This window comes from Corythoichthys intestinalis, chromosome 1 (assembly GCF_030265065.1).
Source record: "Corythoichthys intestinalis isolate RoL2023-P3 chromosome 1, ASM3026506v1, whole genome shotgun sequence".
Classification (NCBI taxonomy): Eukaryota; Metazoa; Chordata; class Actinopteri; order Syngnathiformes; family Syngnathidae; genus Corythoichthys; species Corythoichthys intestinalis.
The window spans coordinates 48553795-48573064 of record NC_080395.1 but is presented as its reverse complement, the minus strand read 5'-3'; the positions used below and the strand labels follow the sequence as shown (position 1 = coordinate 48573064).

Below are 19270 nucleotides of genomic sequence, written 5' to 3'. Positions count from 1 at the left end.
CCCAAAATTACCTCACTGCCTGGCATTGGCTGCTACTGACGGCCATAGACGTTCAATCCGTTTGAAGTGTTGAAATGGATTGGACGACTACTAGTGATAAACTCATTCCATTTTACAGCAAAAGCTTGTTTTTCTGTTCATTAGTTGTTTTTAGAATATCCTAGAATGATTTCCTAGCCAATGTATTGATAATCATTGTATCGCCATTAGGAGTGGGAACCTCAGGGCACCTCACGATACGATACGATTCGCGATACAAGGCTCACGATAACGATTATATCACGATACAGCGATTATCGATGTATTGGTCAGAAATTGGATACATGAAATTCTACGATACAACTGTTGAAACGGAAAAAAAAAAAAAGATTATTTGAAAATAGAAAAAAATACTGTTTAAGTCATTTATTAAACAGTGACACCTTTTCTGTGCAACATTGCTGTAAAATATAAATCTACTGCAAATTGTGCCCCTGCACATATAGAGGAAACCAACCACGACCACTGATATCGCTTGGAGAGATAAAAAAATAAATAAAAAGTGCCGTAGGTGTCAGCAGTTGAGCTTGGAGTGGGGCAATGATAAAATTGGTGGGTCTTTTCTTCGTATATGAACTTTGTTGCTTGGTTTGAGCACTTCCGCTATCTGCTTCAGCAATTAAGATGTCAGACTTGCTCAGTCACAGTCTTCCTCACCTTAAAAACAACAAAATAAAACAAAAAATATTAGCTACTTCATAGCGTTGAGTTGAAATCCTGATTTTTTTTTTTTGTGTGTTGGAAGTATTGAATTTAAAAAAATATGAATTCAATGTATTGAAATTAAAAATTCAATAATTACCTATTTTTAATATGTAGGCTACATCAATAATTACCTATTTTTAATATGTAGGCTACATTCATTATCATGCACATCACTTTATATATCTTGGAACCTATTCAAACCATTTTTATAGCTTATTGTATCAAAATGACAGTAATAACAGTTTGTGTAGTAAACTAGATGGAAATTGGTTCTCAAATAAATCGGTAAATTCATGTGGGCTTGTTCGATATTCATTTTCATCCAGTTTAGGGTCCTGGTTTATTTTATATCATTCAACACCAAATGTCATCAAAATAATACATGTAAATTAAAAAGTCAATTACATTGCAAAACTTTCTTACCTCAAGTGATGAAAGCAAAGCTCACAAACTCCAGTGTCCAGTACGTCACCAGCTCCCAGTGAAACTTATTTTTCTTAGACAATTCTTGCATACAGCAAAGTCCTTGTTCACCTTGCTTCCTTTCTTGTTGGTGTAAAATCTAAAGTGTGTCCCCATGTGTGATTTGAAGCAATATTTTTCTCATTTTTTCCCTCCACCGTTCTCACGGAGCTTTTTTATTTTTTCAACCCACTTGGAGCTTCTCTTCTTCTCTAGACAACTTGTGCGCACTTTACCCTCACCGCCACTCCCGAGCGCCCCTAGTGGACCGCCAAGGAATTGCTCAACAAACATTGAGCAGTTTACAGCATCCATACTCCATTGTATGGCCAATATGTTAAATAAAAGTATCGATTCTTGGCGGGAGCATATCGATAACCCATCGGGTTGCAAAATATCGCGATATATCGCTGTATCGAGATATTGTCACACTCTTAATCGCCATATCGTCAGATCATCGTTATCGTGAGCTTTGTATCGCAAACTGTATCGTATCGTGAGGTACCAAGGGTTTCCCACTCCTAGTAACAGGTAGAAATCATGATTGTAAAATTTGTAGAATTTCAGTTGATGAACATGATAATAAAATAATAAATGATAACAAACATAATGCAATGTAATGTATTCAATGATAATAAATGTAATAGCAGAACAATAGTGATGAGTCTCACCTTCCTGTGATATACTGTATATTAAGGAGGTTATTAATCTTGAAAACTGATGAAAATGCAGCAATTTCTGCCCACTATTTTGACTCCAATCCATTGGACATCTACTAGTAATACACTCTTTTAAAGAGTTTTTAGTTTTTAAGAGCAAAATGATTGGACGTCCACCATTGTCAAAGGCACTGAAAAACTAAACACAAAGACAATATGGGTTGATATTTGAGGTGGCCTTTTTTGTTGAAAAGGAGTTTCAAGCGATCCTAACTTTTTCTTAATCTTTTAACAATTATCAAAAAGTTGTTGGCCCCTGTATCTTTCAATTTTTCTCAAAGCAGCACCCTGAAGAAAATTTTGGACACACCTGATTGATGCAAACATCTACTGTCGCCACTACCTTAGCCATTCTGCCCCCTACAGGTGTGCCCGCGCTGTACAAATGAGAGACCAATCAGTGCTGACCTGCGGGGTCGCTGGATGTAACTCCAACCAGATCCATGAGGTAATCATGAGGATGTCAGAAACATTCTTCTGATGCTAAGTCAGCGTGACACAGCACGCAGTCTCTTCCTGAGCGCAGATGTTCACATAAATGAACTTAAAGCACGTCAAATATAATGTCTACTGTGTGACCTTGGTCAGCTGCTTGCTTGCTTGCTGTCATCGCAGCACACAGATGTTCTCTTTTTCTTGCTTTTATTTTCTCACAAACACACGCAAAAACCAGCCTTAGACTCCGGCAGAAACCGACTGCGTACAGCTGCAGATGTGATTTCTCCTCTTTTTTGGGGGCCAGAAACAGGATTAGGTTGTTTCTCTCGCACTCTCTCTGTCTCTCTCTCTCTGCCACAGCCACACACGACCAATGGCCTCCTTTGTTTGGATGTAATTTATTATTGCAGGCAGCAGGAATGTGATCTCCTTGCCAGTATTTAATTGCTAAGCTTTGCTCCAAACTTCCCCATCACGGACAATCTTACTCATCTCAGGCAGCCTTGCATTGTTGTTGTTATTAAAACATGGACACACATATTCTCTGACCTTCAGGGCTCATAAAGGACAAGGATGTCTGCGTGTGTGTGTATAGTATTTCCTAAGACATGTGAATAATAAAAATCCAAGAGTGTGTCATAGATACTGTATACTTCTATCGAAAGGAGTTCTGCATTACAGTTCCTTGGCACATTTACTGTACTGCAATTTAAATGCAACATCATTTTATTTAAAGAGATTTCGAAATATTACTTTTTAGAGCTGTTCCGACTAGTCGGCGTAGTCAACGTCATCGATGACATAAATGCGTCGACGAGCACACCATCCCATTGGCGGTTAATAAAGGGTTAAAAAAATAAATACGTGGAAAGTTGAGAATGGCGGATGCTTGGGATTCAAGCGGGTAAAGCGACGCAAAGTGACCAAAGCATGGTCAACGAAACAAAGGAGGGTACACTGTGTAGTCTCTGTAATGCCTAAAGTGCCGTCACCCAGGTGAAATTTTGGAGACAACATGCTGGCGGATCGTAAGTCCATATGAGAACATTTTTTTTAAGTTGCCTTTATGTGGGTCGTACGACAGAGAGTTAAAGGCTAATGCAGGGGTTTAGGTTTGGTCTTAACATTAGTAGGGACTGTATAACAGTCTCTATGAAATTCGTATGTGTGATTTCATTTCACAGATTTTTTTTTCATGTCAGTTCATGTTCATGTCAGTGTCCCCCTAAAGTGGACCCATTCTTGTATAGCGCCCGTTTTTTTTTATTTTTATTATTTATAAAAAGATTTTTTAATAAAGGGACTTGCACTCTGAAGCCACCACGTTGGATCACAATAATGCAAATATTTCAATCAATGATCCAAATAAGGGACAGCTAGCTTGACTTCGTTGGTCCTTGTGGAGGCTTGCCTGACCGCAGTAGTTCTGCAGGTTAGCAAGTTCACAAAGTTTAATGTTATGCTAACTCTAGATGCAGGTTGAACTTTCAGTAGCAAAATTAGTGGTGTTTCCCCCACCTCCACAACATTGACGTCTTTTTACATGACTTACTAATTCCTGCTGAACTTCTAATATCGCTCCACTTCGCAGGGGGCGGAGGAGTCGGCATGTTGTCGACATGAATCTGTCGGGGATGTGTGGGTGTGCGTGTTGTGTGTGTCGGGGAGGGGAGTGAGGGGTCAAATCATCAGCTAATCAAACGTGCATTTGAGGGGAAAAATGGACCGGCTCATTCATCAAGTGAAAAGGGGTAGATGTAAGTGTGAACATAATGAAAATAATTCACTTAATAATGGTAGGGTCTATTCTAGCCTTACAACGCATGGGAAGGCAATCTGCATTTCTTATATAACTGAACTAATTATATAATGCAAATAAGGTTGCTTAAAAGTTGGTATGAACAGTTTGAGCATCCTGAAAATTTGGTAGTGTTATGTCCCTACCGTCCCTATGCAAGCCTACGCCCTTGGGCTCATGTAGCTCAATGAGGAGCTACGTACTTTACTTAGTGCGTTGCCGCCTACGTTAAAATCACCAATATTGAAAGCATTTTGTGTTTTAGAATTGGTTTTACAAATAAGGAAATCTTTATTATTTGACTTCATCTACATCAAATTATAATCAATAGAAGAATTTATACTCATGCTTCATCCTTGCTCCCAGCGAAGCTTCATGTGTGTAAAGTGCGTTGCGGCTCACAGCTACATTACCCCTACATAATAATGCGACTTTTGTTTCTCGTAGCAATATTACGACTTTAATCTCGTTCTTTTTTATTTATTTACTTATTTAGATCTGATACCCCATCGTAGCGCCATATCAACATGCATCATTAAATTTTTTTCAGGTACTTCACTCCAGTGATACGTGACATTTATTTATATACTCTGCTGGTGCTCACTCTAATGCTAAGAACAATATAGACATAACACAAAAAGAAAGTAAGAATTGTTTTGAATCCTGCTGGAAAAGTGAAGTCACGGTGCTCTGAATCTGTTTACATTTCATTCTTTTGCACTAGTTAATGCCATCAGCATTTGACCTCATTGTTTATTTGTGATTTATTATTGTTATTTATGTGTTTAGTTGTCCTTAAATAAAGAATGTATGTGTTCCAAAATGTTTTAGTGAATTAATAATTATCAGCAAAAATGTAATTGCAAGATAAAAAGTAAAAAAAAAAAAAAAAAGACAAACTAGACATTAGACCAACTAATCGTGAGAAAAATATTCGTTTGGGACAGCTCTACTACTTTTTAGTTACATACTGTTTACTACCTGTATTTTAATCTATAGCAGTCCTTTTCAAATAGTGGGGTGTGTCACCACCCCACATGGGATTGTGTGCAATGCCTGTGCATCAGCATGAGCTCTAAGTGTGGGGTTTTTATGCACCGAACATGCGCACACACAGCACAGAGCGGGAGATATAAAGTTCTGTGAACAACAAACAAAATGAAAAAATATCAAATAAAAAGATAAGTGATAAAAAGATAAAAAGAAAGGCGGAGAGAGATAAGGCGCAAAACCCTCAGGTGACTTGAAGTTCCGCTCTGAGACCCCCAATATGGCTAAATTTCAAAATTATCCTATATGCATGTGTGATACATCATAAAATCTCAATTTTCTGGGGAAAGAAAATTTTGAACTGGAGGGCATTTAAAATAAACAAAGAAAAAAATTAAAACAGCAAAACCCTAACTGGAGGTGAGAACACGCGAGAGCAGAATTAAAGATGCCATGATGTTAACGAGATATTATCGCGTACTTGCATGTTTCAATCCAAAAACTCCATGTACCGGTAGCATGTATCATCGAGTGTTAAGACACAGATGTGAACGGCCACAGCCGGATTTTGGGGGGATTTTATGGGTGAAACATAGTAATATAACAAGGGTCATGATGCAGAAATCACAGACATCAAGGAGTGGTCGAGATCTTTTTCATATACTGTATTTACCCTTTTAAACCTTTTTTTCCCCAAGTTTTCTTTGTTTGGATTGATTATTTATCATCTAACATATCCGGGAAAATGCAACAGTAACAGTTCTGCCTTCATTGTGACTATGGTGGGAGATGAGGAAAAACAGGTGTGAATACTGTCTAAAAACCACTATAAAGCCAAAACGTGCCGAACATTACGGAAAATCTTACTGTACTTGTAAGAAAAATTGTTGATGAATGATACAATTCAGTCAAAAAAAGAGAGTAAGGGATGAAATATTTCCATCTTCCAAGAGGGGGTGTAACAGAAGATAATTAAAAATCACAGAAGCAACTCACTTGAAACATGGGAGGAATTTACATGTACTGTACTTGACACTTAATTCCACCTGCATCCCCAGTAAGGATCAATGGAAAAATGCAATATGTTGTCATTTTTCTCCCAAAAATGTCTACATTTTAGCCAACAAGAACTTTTTTTCAATGTAATCACTGCCTGGTGAGCCTATTGGGCTGTTTCACAAGAGGGAACAAAGGAAGTTATTTAAGTCATTTATTCTTGCGGCTGAATTTTTTTTTTTTTATTGATCCATCAATTTTGTACACAGCTTGTGGTTGTGGGTGTGACAGAGACAATTGGTTTTCACATTTTTTTTATATGCACGCTTAAAATGTCTGATTAGTGACCACTGTGCTCCCTGGAAAACATTATTTCTGTTATTTTATAAGCATTTAATTAACTAATTCACTGCTGTTGGCAGTGACAGACATCAAATCTAACTGTGATAGGAGGCCTTGAATGACCGTGTTTCATTACCACTGACAAAGACTGATGTCCATTCGATCGAACAATAGCTGACAACCCCTCCCAAGTCAAACTGTATCAGACATCTATTGTTGTCAATGGCAGCCATTTAGTTAATTCAATAAATAATAAGGGCTGGGACATTAACAAGTTAATAACGATTAATTGATTACAAAATATTTAACTGGTCAAACAAAAATAACACATTTCAATCAGGTTTCAAGCTAATCACAGATCCTATAAACTAGGGATGTAACGAAAGCAAAATTCTTGCCCAAAACCAAAAACAGACTGGAAACACTTGGCCGAAAAACCGAAAGGCTGAAAAATACACATGCATGTAATTCTTTTTTTTTTTTTTTATTTATCTTTTTATTCTTATAATTTTATTTAATAATTTTCTGATTAATGCCCATTGCCTTGGCATTGGTTCTACAATCCCGGAGGCTCGAGAAATTTAGTTTGAAAGGTGCCGATTCTGAAACCCTATAGGAGGGTGTGTATCTGGCGGCAGTGAGCATTTTGTGGCAAAAAACTGAGCGCATCCTATTTCAGAGGTGTTGGCGTCGTCATAGCATTCTATTCGTACACGTCATGGCCGAAGAAATCTTGGTAAAAGCACTTTCTTGGAAGTTTGGGACACTCGAAAAATGTGTTTCACGCCACCAATTGCTAAACTAAATGAGATCTCGATCTACGTTTGTGTGGCATTCGTGCCTGTCAAGTTGTACGGTTTCGGCGTAATTTGTTCAAGTGAGCACTGATTTTTAAATGTGTACGCCGTACGTTCAAAATCTGTAGTTTTTCGTGCATTATATATTTTTTTCTCCGTTCGGATTTTGTCACCGCCATTTTAAAGCAGTAGACTTCTCAGAAAGGCTCTGTTGTAGTGAACCTTCCTAGCTAACCTAAGTAAGTTTTTGTCTAAAATACTCCTAAATCGGCAAAATCTTGACTCGAATCTTTAAATGATGAAACACTTTTAAAACTTTCACATGCCGAAAGTAGCCAGAAGGGAACTAATGCAAAAACGGGAGCAATTTTAACAACTTTAACAGTTGATTCACAATATTAAATGACTTCCAAACATAGCAAAGGTTGCTATGTTTTTTTGTTTGTTTGTTTGTTTGATTTTAATTAAAGAACAAAAAAACATGAAAGGTAACACCAGTTACTTTGCTAAGTAACTAATAACTCTTACATTCAGCTAACTGAGTTACTAACTCAATAACTTTTTGGGAGAGGTCATTTGTAACTGTAATTAATTACTTTTTAAAAGTGACATTAACATAAAGATGAAGTCTGCAGAATGAAAAGTGACGAAAGCGGAGATTTTATTCTGCCAATTTGTTGCCGAACACAATTTGCCCGCAACTATTGCTGATCACTTCTCAGAATTAGCAAAAGAAATGTTCCCTGACTCAAAGATTGCATCGGTAAGTTAATTTTATCAATTGAACATTTTAATTTAGAATTGAACACACTAACGAACTACCTTCAAGTCAAACTGAATTGCGAGCTGAAGTGCCATGAAGTGCAGCCATCAAAAGACATGATAGAAATTGCCAAAAGTGCTACATACAATTATAAGAAAAGTCACTGTTAAATTTTGAGTTATCATGATATAGCTGAAGATATTGATTGTTCTTCGATTGCACCAGGTTATATGTTACAATATTACCAATAAATTCATATTATTTTAAAAATTGAGTTTTATTTTTGTTTCATATTGCAAGCTATATACGACGTTGTAAGATTAGTCACCAATTTAAGGGCATACGTCACTATATGTAAAAGATTGCCAACGGCCTCAGGTTGACAGATATGGGCATTGTAGTTCAAAACAACAAAAAACTGTTCCGTTCTCAAAACTATTCAAGCTCTTTACAAGGCTATTACATCATCTTCTACTCCTTAAAATATTACTGTGTTTTCCTGGTGCAACAAGTGGAATCGATTGAGAGCCAGGGGAGTGGGCTGAGTTCTAGCTGCGACAAAGCCTAGTGAAGTCGCTCCCGGCCAGATTACACGGTGACTGGCAGAGGGGGTGTGGAAGTCTCAGGGAAAAAATGTGACAAAAAGAGGAAATGGTTGTGCTATAAATGTATTGTAGTAAACCACCACAAATGCACATGAATGCATTTAAACACTATTTGTATACTGTCCGCTTGATTAAACCCCAATACTCAAGCATGGGCGCAAATGCACTGTACTCTATATGGTGCGGGACATCACTGTAAAGCAATTTCAGAACGTAATAATTACATATTTCTTTGATATTTGTCTGATAGCTACTAAAATATAGAAATGTTAATAAATAAGCACATTTTAACTGAAAAAGACACCTTGATTAAAAAGAAAAAAAACGACAGTTTGTGCAAATATATATCAAGGGATAGGTCGTCTTTACATACAGTAATTCACCCGCAAAATTATCTGCCAGCTCATTGAAAAGGTGAGCTTGACTTCTTCACAGAGAACAGATTTGCACTTCATGCTATTGTGTCACCTAATTTAAAAAAGTATTTTCTAATGAAAGTCAGTTAATTCAAATTTTCCAGACATTTGGTTCATTCATTCATTTTTACAACTAATACTGGTACGGGTTATGCGATTACTCATGATTAATTAATTACAAGGCTTCTAATTAATTACATTATTATTTTTTTAAATCAAGTAACATTATTAAAGCACTTTACAACAGTAGGAAAGTTGCTGATGTGTTTTCTTAGTATGAGTGTTGCAAACAATAATATGTCAAAGTTACTGTGTCGTTAATGTACATTTTTAGAGAAACTGGCTTGTCTATCAATGACATTGAGTTAATCACTGCTTGAGTCAATATTTTGGGCAACATTTAAAATGCAAGACAAACTCTTGAGCACCAGTGTTGTCACAGATTACTTAAAAAAGTAATTTAATTACTGATTATGCCTTAAAAATTAAACTAAGTTACTTTAAAAGAAATTAATCGGTTACTTTTTACCAAATTTTCTCCTTTTGCTGCCTCAACATAAGAAAGACAACAGAAAATTGTCATCGCATGTAACTGACTCTCTGATAATTGAATTTAATGGGGAAGATCAGAATTTTTCACATAAGTCTTACTCATAATCAAGTTAGCGGAGTTTAATTAGTCGATGGAGTTGATTTCATCCACCATTGACTCGCGCTATCTTAGCCACTCCGGAGCCCTGAAACTAACAAATAACTGACAAACTGCATGTATTTTGTTGAAATCAACTTCACTGATGAATTAAACCCTACTAACTCAAAGATTAAGCCTAAAGTCAAAAATTATGCATTTCAGTTTAAGTGTTAGGGTTAACAGCATATCAGTGCCAATGTGAAACAATGCTAATTCACCGCACAATCATCAACAACAAAAAAATGAATTGCACAGTGCAATAAACACAAATATGCCGTACACACACACACATGGTCAATTTGGCCACAAAACGTGGCAGCAACTAAGCACTTTCCAGTCAATCGGACTTACAACAGATCCCAAAGATGCTAAACAAACACGTCACCTCACGGCATAAATGTGCAACACGAATATGATGTATGCAATGGTCGCGACTTCGCGAGGACGAGCGGAAGCTACGACTACCCGCCGTTGCGACGGCAAACCTACAGAATGGCCACGCATGTAGCAGCTTCAGCCTATCGCTGGAACCCTCCAGAATAAAGGGAAAAACACTCACGTTCATTCATGGACACACACAGTTCAACATTCCCTCGCTCATCGCAACAGGTGGCCGCACTTGGCTCGAATGTGTACCCACACTGGCACACCCCTTTCTCAGTCCCAAAACACTTAGCGCATTTGACTCGAGACCAAAACAGGAAGTAACTGTGAGCGGTTACTAGGGTTGGGCATAGAGCATCGATGGGATCCGGGACTCCGGTTCTCCTGGAACTGTTCAAATTTTTTTTTTCGATCCCAAGTTTTGATGCCCTGACCGCCGACCTGAAAAAATAGCAGCCGAACACCACAAAGGAGAAGCCACATGAAGACTAGCTCCGTTATGAGCAAATCAAATGCTTAGCACAAAAACAAGTTGCTTCGCTTCACATAAATGACAACAAAGTAACAGATTAAACACACCGAAATGATATCAGACCCTCAGTTAAAACGTACAAATTTACAGATTTTGTTTTATCAAGGGTTACCAACGATGTGTTGTGTAGAGGAGATGTGTAGCGTCTGTACACCTCAAGTATTATTTTCCAACTACAATAATAAGTTCTTTTTGCCTGCTGCTTTCAGTAAGTCTCCAATACGAGAAGCCAAGCGCACATAGCAAAGAAAAATTGTAGAGTCTGGAGTTACAATAATGACATCTTGTGGACGGATGAACAACATATAAGTTTAGAAAGAAATCAAACTTAAAAAGTAGACAACTTAAGATCAAAGGACAGAATACTTCCCACCTGACATCTGCAAAATGTTAGCCCTTAACTAACTTGTAGAAATACTACCTAAAACATACGCAATACAATAAATGCCTGCAGCATAAGACACTCTTAAACATAGGCAAAAGAATATGTGTGATATTTTCTCCGTGCGCTTTTGAAAATAAACATCTTTGTGAAAGTGCACACATGTGGAAAGAAACTTCATTATATTCAAGTTCAAAGACTGATATTTATATACAAGCTACAAATAGCCCTGTGAGAAATTCGTAGAAAAGTTCATTGAAAGTTCATATAATTAAAAAAAAAATAATCGATAAATTAAGAAATTATTATACACTATGCAATGTTTTTGACCCTGACTATTAAAAGAATCGGAATCGAGAATGGTTTGGAACCGGAATCGAAACATGGAATCAAATTCCGTTCAAATTCAAACGATGCCCAACCATAGCGGTTACCATGGAAATGAACACGCCGTGGGAACCTTTCTAACATTTTCTATTCAAAATGCTCTTGGTACATGACTACAATATTCTTCATTCTACATACATTATGAGGCAACAAAATAGTAACGCACAGACACTAAGGAAACTGACTTTTATCAGATTACTGTTTTGGAAAAAATGAATGGGTTAGATTACTCGTTACTGAAAAAAGTAATCAGATTACAGTAACGCATTGCTTAGTAACGTGTTAATGACAACACTTTTGAGAACGTACATCTGAGGAGAAAGTATCTTGTTTAATGAAGTGAAATGACACAGATATCAATTTTCAGATGTGTAATATTGGGAAAAAAAGTAAAGAATAGATAATATTTCACTGAAGTAGGAAAAGAACTGTTATAGACATTTTTAAATGCCATTATTTAAGCCAATCAAATTCCAATATCTCAGATTGTCCTCCCCACTTGTCACGCATTGGCTACCCACTGTGTATAGAAGAAACAAGCTTTAATGGACCTAGGAAGTGAAATGGGATTCGTCTGAGTCTCAGACGGAGAAAGACAGCAACATACTGAACAGGCAGAGAAACTATAAAGGGTGTGTGCCTATTTTCGTTGCTTTATTTTCTTTTAAAACTTGTTTTCAGGCCATCAGCGTTTAGGTGATTTGTGCACATGGCGTAACTGACTGACATTGTGTTTGTCACACAATGGCAGCACCCTTTTCTATGTTTATATTATTTCCTCCGTTATCATAAGTTCTAAGAAAGTTGTGATTTACACACACGTGTATTCATTGAGCGACTATCTTTCACATGGGGGCAGGGCTAGAAGTGGCTAGAATTTCTTGCCAGAACTCCCTGACGTGAAGGTAGCCACGGAGCCAGAAATTTTATTTATTTCTTTTTTTTTTCTTTTCTTTTCTTTTTTTTTTTGTAAACCTCTTAAACTACTGAAATGCAAAGACAACTGTTTTAGCACAGTTATTTCTATAATGCATACAAAAACTGATTTTCATTCAAAATTGTATTTTCTTGAACGATTTGCAAAATAAAACAGCAAAACAGCAACAAAAACAAAACGGCAAACAAAACAGCAACCCTAAGCTTAACCATCTCCTAATTTTTATTTTCCCTCATTTCCTCACATTCTAAATGCCAAATATCTCAATTTTAACTACTTAAGAACATAGAATGTATGTACATTAAAATTGAAGTTAATGTTTTGTTTTCTTTTTAACAATAAAGATATAAGTAACATATATTCAGAAAAATAAGTACAAATGACTTATATTATGCAGGGTGAAATGGAATATATTTTGAAGATCACGCAAACATTGACTTTTTTAAATGATAAAGAAATGAATAAGTAGCCTAACATAAATGAAGAAATATAAGTCCAAAGTGCACATTGACAGCTAAGATGTTCTGAACCTCCCCATAAGACTGCAGCAGCTGGGGAAACCTCCATGCCGTCCGTGGAATAAAATAAATAATAAATATTGGTGGAAACGGATTACACTACACAAGCACTTTATTATGCTAGTTGTTAACACTTGTGTATGTAAATCTGATGCTGGTGGATTGTTTTCTTCTTGGGGATGAAATGCATGTGTGGCAGCTTAGCCACACATGCATGCATGCCACACTTAGTTTTACATAGCGTTTTGACAGTTGCTGTCATATTTTCGGAATCAAAGCACCGTGTACCGGAACAGCATTCCGGCCCTGAATCTTATACCGGAACTGCGTTCTGGCCCTGAATCTTATACCGGAACTGCTTTCCTGACCGTTCTGGCCCACTTTCACCCCTGCATGGGGGTCATTTACACTTTCACTCTTTCAGTGCTATTGACAATGATAGCAGTCCAATCATGTGGCTCTTTTCCTCCTTCTGCTGTGAATTGAAATGAGTATGTCAGTAGTAGGTATCCAATCCATTTGAAGTGGGAGGCTGGCAACAAGTGAAATGTGTTAATTTTTGCATTGCTGTCTACACAGTGATGAACTCTTCAAGTGCCAGTGACGGTGATAAACGTCAAATAATGTGGCTCTCGATCCTTCTGTTGTAAATTTGAATTAAATTATCACCGGTAGACGTTCAATCCATTTGAAGTGGGAGGGTGGCAGCGAATGAACATTCGCTAATTTGCTGCCTTGCCTTCAAAGGTTTTGGATGCAAGGGCATAGGTTTGGTCTCAACATTGGTAGGAACGATAAAACAGCATAACCTACACGTACACTTTTTGCTGGGGACTGACTAATACCAAGCAGATTGGGTGAACGGGCGTCAGGGCAACATTTCTCACAAATATGAACCTAATAATTGATAGGCTAAATGATCAATGGAAAATAACTCTGTACTGACTTACACTAACTTTCATATGTATTGGTTCAGGTGATACAACGTTCGATTCAAACCTTTGTTTTCAAATACTACTGAAGTAGATTTTGAAAACTTCCAAAACAATGTCTGGATTTTATTAGCAAATTTAAATTACAATATTTGAACATAACTATATTAACATACACAATAAATACAAACTTGCGAACTATCCAGGAATACAAAAAACACACTTGTCTTAAGACTACTCAGCATTGTCTTTCTAAATCAATGGTTCTTAACCTGGGTTCGATCGAACCCCTGGGTTTCGGTGAGTCAGTCTAAGGGTGAAGGTTAAGACATGCAAGGCCCTATTTTTAGACACTGACTAAAATTTAGGCAAAGTGGTGTTTTAGACCAGGTTTTGGACTGGTTAGTCCCCAATCTACAGGCTTTATTCAAATTATTTCAACTGCTAGTCCTCTATCTGATGGGAGGAGACACTGGTTTGCTCAGTGGAAGGTTGACTCTCGCTTGGTATGAGGAAGTACGACAGACCTACGGGTATCATGCACTGTGTTTACATAAAAAAAAACAAAAAAACATTTGCGTCACATTTTATGTCATGAAAATAGTATGTGAGGCAAGGATGTGATAGAATGAGTATGTCGACATGAAAACAAAAATAGAAACAGTGTGAAATGAATCGAGTTTAATTTAATTTTCCAACAAGTTAATCGAAAGGCGAAATTATTTGTTGTAAATTCACACTGTTGATTGGATTTGTGAGAAGATTCATGTTTATTTTTATTTTTTTTCAACAATGACTTTGTGTACAAATTTGGCAAACATTTTGTGCAGGGTTTTTCATTAAATTTGATATCATTTGAGATATAAACATGACAGAAACTTCACGGTCAAGGTTAATGCAACCAAGCAGGTTTAATGTTAAACAATATAAGATTTATTCCTCCAAATTAAATTGAAAAATTCCAAGATATGTGCATTGGGCGAGTCTTGGTTTAGTTGTCTGATGATGCTGCAGGCATAAGGATAAAAACATACATTTTTGCCTGTTTAAAAGCATGCCCTCTAAATGAGGATAAATTTGAATTGAAATTAAATTTGTAATTTGTGGGGAAAAAAAAAAAAAAAAAAGGATTTTTCTAATTCCAAAGGGTTCGGTTAATGCATGTGTGAAACTCATGGGGTTCGGTACCTTCAGCATGGTTAAGAACCACTGGTCTAAATAAATAAATTAAATTAAATATAATTGAGACAAACTTTTTAGTCAGGGAATAACAAAAATAAATAAAAATGGAGCCTTCCTTCAGGTAAAACACTACTGGTTTTGTCCACAAGCACAGTCAAACTCGACAAAAAAATAAAAGCACTTTTGGGCTGCTTTGAGACCACATAAATAAAATAAAAATGACCCCCAAAAATTATAGTTGGTGCTGCTGCTGGCCAAAAAAAACAAAAAATTTAATATCCCTCCTCTTCGATGGGGGCGGAGGAGGCGGCATGTTTTCGACATGTTGTATAAGTCATAGGAGATGTAACATATTTATGTCACACTGCTGGTGCCATAGTGTGCACTTCCTGTGGGTGTGGTATTACAGTATAAAAGGAATCTCTGTGATGTGTCGGTGGCACATATGCTGAGAAGCACGCTGAATAAAGAAGTGTTGTTCCAGAAAAAAAAAAAAAAAATCACCCAATCAAACGTGTGTTTGTGGAAAAAAATGGACCAGCACATTCAGCAAGTGAAAGGGGTAAATATAAGTCTGAACATAATGAAAGTACTGTAATTCACTTAATAGTAGTAGGGTCAATTCTATCCTTACAACATATTGGAAGACAATCTAAATCATCAATATAACTGAAGTCATGATATAATGCATATAAAGTTGGTTAAAAGTTGGTGGGGACTATTTGAGCATCCTAAAAAGCTGGTAGTGATATGTACCCACCGTCCCTGTCCAAACCTATGCCCTTAATTGGATGTCTACCGCCGTCAATGGCAGCCAATTAGTTAAAAATGTATTAGAGGTTACTCTCCAGTTAGTGCTTGAGTAGTTTTGGGGTCTTTGTAAACATTTGACAAGGCTACTTTTTCCTTTTACTTGAACACAGATTTTCCCCTCTGCTTGACATCAAAATGCCTGCCTCATAAGTACAGAGAAGAATCAAGAGAAAAGGGGGAAATAAAATCAAGGCTTCCCATATGGCTCTAATGGTTGAGGGATTATCATAGTCACATTACCCTCCGAGCACGTCCGTCCCTCCCCTCCTTTTGGCTCTGCTGGTTCTGGGTTCGGTGGGTCGAACCTCTCCGCTGTCCAGAACCTCTGCGGCTTCTCCGAGTAGGGCGCAGAGACACAGCTGGGCCAGCAGAAACAGCTGCAGGAGCCGTCCTCCTCCGCACTTACTCTCCTGCATATCAACTCCTCAAGTCTGCTTTAACTCGATGTCCAGCCCTCGAAGTGAGGAACGTCAAAGCTGCACAAACAATAAGAGAGCAGTCAAGGGAGTGCAAAAAAAAGTCTGCGGAACTCCTATTTTCAACGCAAAAAAAAAAAAAAAAAAACACGCAGTTTAAAAAAAAATGCGCCAAATTACCTTGCCTCCAGGGGAGGAGATTGGCCTGACAGCCAGCAGATGAGTTCTTCACACGCAGGTATGATGATGATCAAAGTTCAGAGAGCTGTGTGGAAGCTTCCGAAAAACGAGCGCCTGTGAAAAGATGCGCACGGTCACGCGTGGAGTGGGCCCGTGCGCATCCAGCTGCGTGTGAATCCACCAGAGAGCATTTAGAGGAGCTGATGCATTCCACTGAAAAGCCACTGACGCTCTCCCTGAGTCGGCTCTTTCCTCATCCCTTCTTGCCTTGCTCAACTTTACCTCCTCCAAAAAAACTCCCGTCCGGAGTCACACCACCCCACCCATCCAAATTCTGCTCTCGCGAGATTTAAAAACATCAGTGGCAAAATTGCTCTATAGTGGCTCTGGATGATGTTTGGTCTTTTTCTCTCTCCTTTTCAATAGAAATGGAGAAAATACTGATGCTCATGTATTCAGATCAAAGTAAAAAATAAATAATCTTTATCAAAAAAAGAAAGCTCTGAAATCTAAAATTACAAAGGATAATAATAATAAAAGTGATATAAATAAGTATGAAGAAAAAAAACATAATATTTAGGTTTACAAAACAGTTAAAACAAGGGCGTAGGTTTGGTCTAAACTTGGTCGGGACGTGAAATGATCAATGCGAAATAAATCTGTAACTTTTATGTGTAGTGGTTCAGACTGTAGACGATTCATTTCAAACCTTTGTTCTCAAAAACTACTAAAGAAAGAATTTGGAAAGTTCTAGAATAAATGAATTGAAATGAATGAAAATGAATTATATTAGCATACACAATACATACAAACTTGTTAATAATCTCTTAACTATCCAGGAATGCAAAAAAAAAAAAAACATTTTTCTCAAGACCACTCAATATTGTCTGTTTAAATAAAGACATTAAACAAAAAAATGAAAGCGTCTTTGGACTGCTTTAAAACCACATAAATAAAATAAAAATGAAAATTGGAGAAGGGGTCAACATTGGTTCGCTAAATTTCTCACACTTTAATTAAGAGCAGAAAACACATACAGGAGTACAATTCTCTCTAAGCAGCTTCCTACCCGAGTTCTGTAGGTTAGCAAGTTCACACAATTTAATGTTATGCTAACTCTGATGCAGGCAGGACTTTCAATAGCAAAATTAATGGTGCGTTCCCCACCTCCAAAACATTGACATCTTTTTACATTACTAATAGTGACTGCTGCTGGCCGGAAAAAAAACTTCTAATATCCCTCCTCTTCGTGGGAGGCAGCATGTTGTCTACATGTTGTCTGTGTCAGGGCTGTGTGTGTGCATGTGTTTGGGTCAAGTCATTAGCCAATTGAAGTCTGTACGTAATGAAAATAATTCACTTAATAATGGTAGGGTCAATTCTATTCCGACACCATAGGGAAGGACAATCTCCGTTACCTAAATAACTGAATATATATAATGCGAATAAGGTTAACTAAAAGTTGGTGGGGACCATTTGAGCATCCTGAAAAGTTGATAGTGTTATGTCCCGACCGTCCCAATGCAAACCTACACCCTTGCGTTTAAAAGAAAATGACCAATTCATGGGACTCATTTGTTGAGTCCACTGGATAATTTGAAGGTATCTCAATAAAAGAGAAGCCAATGCAAAGGTCTTGCATATCCACACTGAATATGAGAAAAAAACTAAATATTACAAAAACCTCTTAAAATGATTCATATGCAAAACTTAAATTAATCCCTTGATACTGATTGTACCGAATTAGTCACATTCCAGACAGGGGCGGAGTTTGACTTTTGTGGCGGGTGGGGGGGGGGGGGGGCAAACATGTTGATGACCCCGAAACGCACTGTCGGCAATAAAATTACTTACAAGATATATGCTCAGATAGTAGCTTAGCATATGCTGTGTGTGTGCCTGTGTGTGTTAGCGTGCGTTTTTCTGTCTTACCTAGTGGAGAAGTAGACGCTGCATCCTTTTTGACCGAATATTTCAGCCAGGAATATTTATAAGATGTTGAAAATGAGAATTTTTCTGTTTGTTTCCCATCATTTTTTAAGGAAATTCTAAATCAAGATGTTTAGGACAGCTATGCTTTTGGCCAAAATTGTCGTCTATTGAATATGGTACGCCTGGTCGTGGCTCTGTTGTACAATTAACGTCTTTAGTGGGGCAAACTGAAACTCCGCTGACCATTTTGGCGGTGTTCTCCGGCGCTTTATCTCCATTCCTTGGTTCTCGGTCAGTAGTTGTTGTCTCTTTTGAAAGCTTAGGTTTAAAAAATTTACTTATAACCATCTTGCATCTTCTGTCCTCAGGTGGTTTTGGCTAAGCAAAGCAAATGTTACAAAATTATATATTACAGAATATTTTTTTTCTTCATTTGATTCATTTTTGCTGTTTGTTTTATTGCTTTACAACTTTTATAGACAACATTTTGTCCCGGCAAGGTCTTAATTTTAAATTCATATTTAGGAAAACCAATTACAAGCTATGACATTTTTGGCCAACAGGGGGCGTGGGGGCTATTACAGATTAAAGCCACTTCAGTGCTTTTTAAAAAATAAAAAACAATTCACCATAGATATCTCTTAATTTTCATAATACATAAAATTATAGGTGTTTTATCATTATTTATTTGTTTGGTGTTTTTTTATTCATTAATGTTTATTTATTATTATTAATTATTACTTTATTATGCATTTCAATTAACCTTCTCAAACTGATTCACTGTACATTTACTTGAAAGCAAAAACAGAATTATTTTTTAAATTGTCATGTTTATTATGGCACATTTCCGAAATTAGGTATGAGTTGAATTACTTCAATTTCTACAAGCCTATAAAACGATTGGGAAAAAAAAA

At 37.0% G+C, this 19270-nt stretch overlaps 1 protein-coding gene across 1 annotated transcript in view; it reads right to left on the bottom strand.

Moving 5' to 3' along the window:
* fbn1 (fibrillin 1) overlaps positions 1-16708 on the bottom strand; it is a 101336-nt gene extending 84628 nt beyond the window's left edge. Inside the window, exons 1-2 of the mRNA XM_057835264.1 lie at positions 16425-16708; positions 16069-16304 (exon numbers count right to left, since the gene is read on the bottom strand). Coding sequence (XP_057691247.1) covers positions 16069-16244 — 176 coding nt within the window. The 5' untranslated portion in view covers positions 16245-16304; positions 16425-16708. The remainder of the gene's footprint in view (positions 1-16068; positions 16305-16424) is intronic.
* Positions 16709-19270: the final 2562 nt, after the last annotated feature.